This window comes from Trematomus bernacchii, unplaced genomic scaffold (genome assembly GCF_902827165.1).
Source record: "Trematomus bernacchii unplaced genomic scaffold, fTreBer1.1, whole genome shotgun sequence".
Classification (NCBI taxonomy): Eukaryota; Metazoa; Chordata; class Actinopteri; order Perciformes; family Nototheniidae; genus Trematomus; species Trematomus bernacchii.
The window spans coordinates 3,268,956-3,272,556 of NW_022988082.1; the positions used below are offsets into that span (position 1 = coordinate 3,268,956).

General features: G+C 38.6%; 1 protein-coding gene across 1 annotated transcript; it reads right to left on the reverse strand.

Annotated features, from left to right (window-relative positions):
- Nucleotides 1–344: 344 nt before the first annotated feature.
- Nucleotides 345–2,815, reverse strand: LOC117474929 (G2/M phase-specific E3 ubiquitin-protein ligase-like). Its single transcript, XM_034120962.1, has 9 exons — nt 2,784–2,815; nt 2,650–2,727; nt 2,346–2,551; nt 2,001–2,097; nt 1,737–1,899; nt 1,518–1,621; nt 1,283–1,427; nt 1,073–1,187; nt 345–791 (listed from the first exon to the last, which is right to left on the reverse strand). Exons 1-9 carry the CDS (start codon nt 2,795–2,797, stop codon nt 487–489), a joined length of 1,227 nt encoding a protein of 408 aa, XP_033976853.1. The 5' UTR covers nt 2,798–2,815; the 3' UTR covers nt 345–486.
- Nucleotides 2,816–3,601: the final 786 nt, after the last annotated feature.

Genomic DNA, 3,601 nt, shown 5'->3' on the forward strand with positions numbered 1-3,601 from the left:
AGACATTTATTTAGCTGTATTGAACCATGTACTAAATCATGCATCCTAAATGCAAACATGTTTCAAGGGTTTAACCATTTAGACATCAACACCTTTACACCCTTAACATTTTCCATATCACAGTTCTGGGTAGCAACATGTTACAACATTATATCAATTTGTTTGTTTTTCTTTAAGAAATGTTTAACTGAGTGGTGCAGTGATGACGTATTTGTGTAGTTCGACCCGGAAGTAAGCTGCAAGGGTTCCCTCGACAAAAAGCAATGGGATATCCTACAGTATGGAGAAATCCCACTGCTTTTTTGTTGAGGGAACCCTTGCAGCTTACTTCCGGGTCAGCCTACAAAAACACGTCATCACTGCACCACTCTATTGCTGCCATTACATTTTTTTTTAAGATTACTTGACTGGAAGCAGTCAATGCTAAACCTTTAACACTTAAACAGTAAGGTTAACTTGGAACAGAGGTCGTTAATGGTTACCTTATTACACATTGCTAAATTCTTGGCCTAATTGAAACGCTTCAGTCAGGATGTTTTTGAATTTTTCATAGGGCCTCATATGTCTCACAGGTAAGGTGATTGTCTTGGCACATGCTGTCACAACAGGGTAACAGACACTGTGATGCCCAAAGTCTGCACTGCAGTCATGATTGAATTGGATCACAACTGCAAAGTCCTTCTTCTCTGAGGGAAGAAGTGGGACGTGACCCTGGCCTGTGATCCACTGCAGAAACGTTGCAGGTGTGATGGGATGTAGGCCATCTTTATCTACATGCCCATGATCTTCAGCTATGAGGAAAATAAACAAAAACCGTTATGACAGTTTAAAGTGTAGTTTTCCTTTAGTGCAAGTGAATTGTACTGAGGTATTTTAACCACAGAACGTCTGATCCAAAAAAAGGTAATCAAGTTTGTGTAATTCAGGATTCCTACAACATCTTAAACATTAAATTCAAGGACATTTTAATGTTTTTCCAAGCCCAATGCCTTCAAATTTAAAAACCCAACTTTTGTAATTTAAAACAACTTACATTTAAATCTTCATTAGAAGTAAATCAAAAACTTTATACCTTCATATAGGAAGTCCTGAATGAAGTTCATCATCTCCAGCTCAACCTGATGCCTGGTAGTCCCTTTGTCACTCAGTTGAGGAAGAATGGATGTCATGACAAACTCTGCATTGACCTATGATGAGAACAAATCCAGATATAAATTATGTACTCTTTACTCCTTAACTTTAATATCAAATTGTAAAGAATGGTCTCTTTTGTTCTGCTCACTTTTACATCTTCCCCAGAAACAAACAAGGGCTGGCAGATATCTGGGTACTGACTCATCAGTGAAAGGAGTCCATACAGCTGCAAGCCTTCCCTTAGTTGTTCCAACATAGGCTGCAGCCGCAGCACTGCGTGGAGTATGATGGAACTACAAAATTACAAAGTAAATGCAATCCTTAATAAAAGGTACTCGTGTAACATCTTTTAATATACAAAAATAAATAAGTGTCAAGCATACCGAACAATGGTGTCCTTGTTTGGAATGGAGACATTTCCAGTATATCCACAATTCAATATTTCATCAGATAGGCCTATAATTGAATGCTCAGTCGCCGACTCAACCTGAAAACCGAGAAGTACATCTCTTTACCATATTCAATATAAACCTATGACTATAATTGGAAAATAAATGCTTATTTCTTATTAACCCAGCATTTACATAATATAGAACTCATACCTGGTCAATTAACTCTCTCAGCTGGACATCTGCCACTGAATCACTGTTGAGAACCTTCTGGTTTATACGTCCACTACAGAGGTAACTGTAAGTCCATGGGCTGAAGAAGGCAGGGGCGGGGCCACCTTGTGCCAAACTAACAGCCAAAATCTCTCCCACTGTCCTATTAACACAGATTGAGCATGAATACATTTTTTATGTTATATAACATTTATCAAAAATGAACAGTTGGTCCTTACTGTACATGCTTAAAAGTAAACAAACCTGTAGAGGTCACTGTCTAAGTCATTCAGAGAGTACCGTGGGATCCGCTGCTGTTGAGGTCCTTCAAAGAAACGACCCTCAATTCCTGCCACCACTTCTACACACAAGTACAAAGACCATTTACTTTAATAATCAGGATACTATTTTACAAGTATTTTATTAATGTCTAACCCCGTTTAAATACAAAAAAGGATAAGTAGTATAACAAAGACTAAAAGAAAAAGAATGTCATGAGTCTTTGTTAATCAGCCCTTCAACCAAAGTTTCACAGACATTATCCATAAATCTAGACTATTTTAATTAAGAGTCAAATGTAAGAATGCAAAAATTGTTGTTTTTGTTTACCTGTGAGAAATTCTTTTCGGAGGGCTCCTGTGTCGACTCCTGCCTCCCCAAAGAAGGTCACGTTCAGGGTAGCTGTGGGTGAACTGCCTTTTTGACGCTGCCACTGTAGAAGGCCTCTTTCGAGAATGTTTGTTCGTGAGATTTGTATATTGAAACGTTTCTCTACGTCTACTCTTCCAGAGATTGTGTCCAATACGTCATCAACACTGCCAAACAAAACTCATAATTAACAGGCGTAAACTACTGATATTGAATAAAGAGCTTTTTTAGAATGAAGATCCAAGCAGAATGAAGAACCCAGCACCTTTCGAATTGCCTCTCCATTGCCTTTCCATCGTTGTGGCCCATGTCAGTTTTCTCATCCAGACGGACATGTTGATCTCTAACAAAGTGCAAAGGAGATGTAAAATGAACCTTAATGTACTCGCTCTAAAATACCTTTCTCCACACATGCTTGCATGTATTTCTAAAAACTGGTGTGAAGCTCTCGAAGCAGATGGGACATGGCACCTTCTGATGGAGGTAAAAGTTTAAATATTAGCAGCTGTATCAAGTTTATATAGGCAATTTTACAGTGCAATGCAATACAATACAATTAAGTCCTTTACCTCTTCAAGAGATTTCTCTGTATGGTTTTGCACAGGGTGCACGACCGAAACAATTTCCACCTCACTTGTTGTCTAACAAACACAAAATATTACCAACACATGTTATAACTCACTGAATAAAAAAATATTTAAAGCAAGTTGTACTATTAAAATGCAACATTACATATATTTCATGCCCACATTTACCTCAATGTCTTCTTCCGATGATAGACACTCCTCCATACACTCCTGGACATGCAGAGCCAACATTTGCAGAGGAAAATGTAACTTGCATGTTTGGCATTGGGCTTTTGGCATATTCTGGAACTCTACAGCATCCGCGGGCAAAGGTGTTAAGTCGAATTCATGCTGCAGAGGGACAATATACAGGGTGTTCTTCCCTGCCCCTGTGACACTGCGGAGGAGTGTGCCGGTGTATCCGTCCGAGTCAGGCGGAATCATTATAAGTTTTCGTTTACCCTGACCTCCTGTAATTTACATTGTTTGAATCATTTCAGTTGCTTTTAGCTAAATATTTAAATGAAAATGTATTACAATGAATGTTATTTGACACATTTTTTGCACCTGTTGATTTGTAGAGGAGCCATCCTCCATCCAGCGCCTGCAACTTTGGATATTCCTTTTTCAGGAGACTGAAGAACTAAGGAA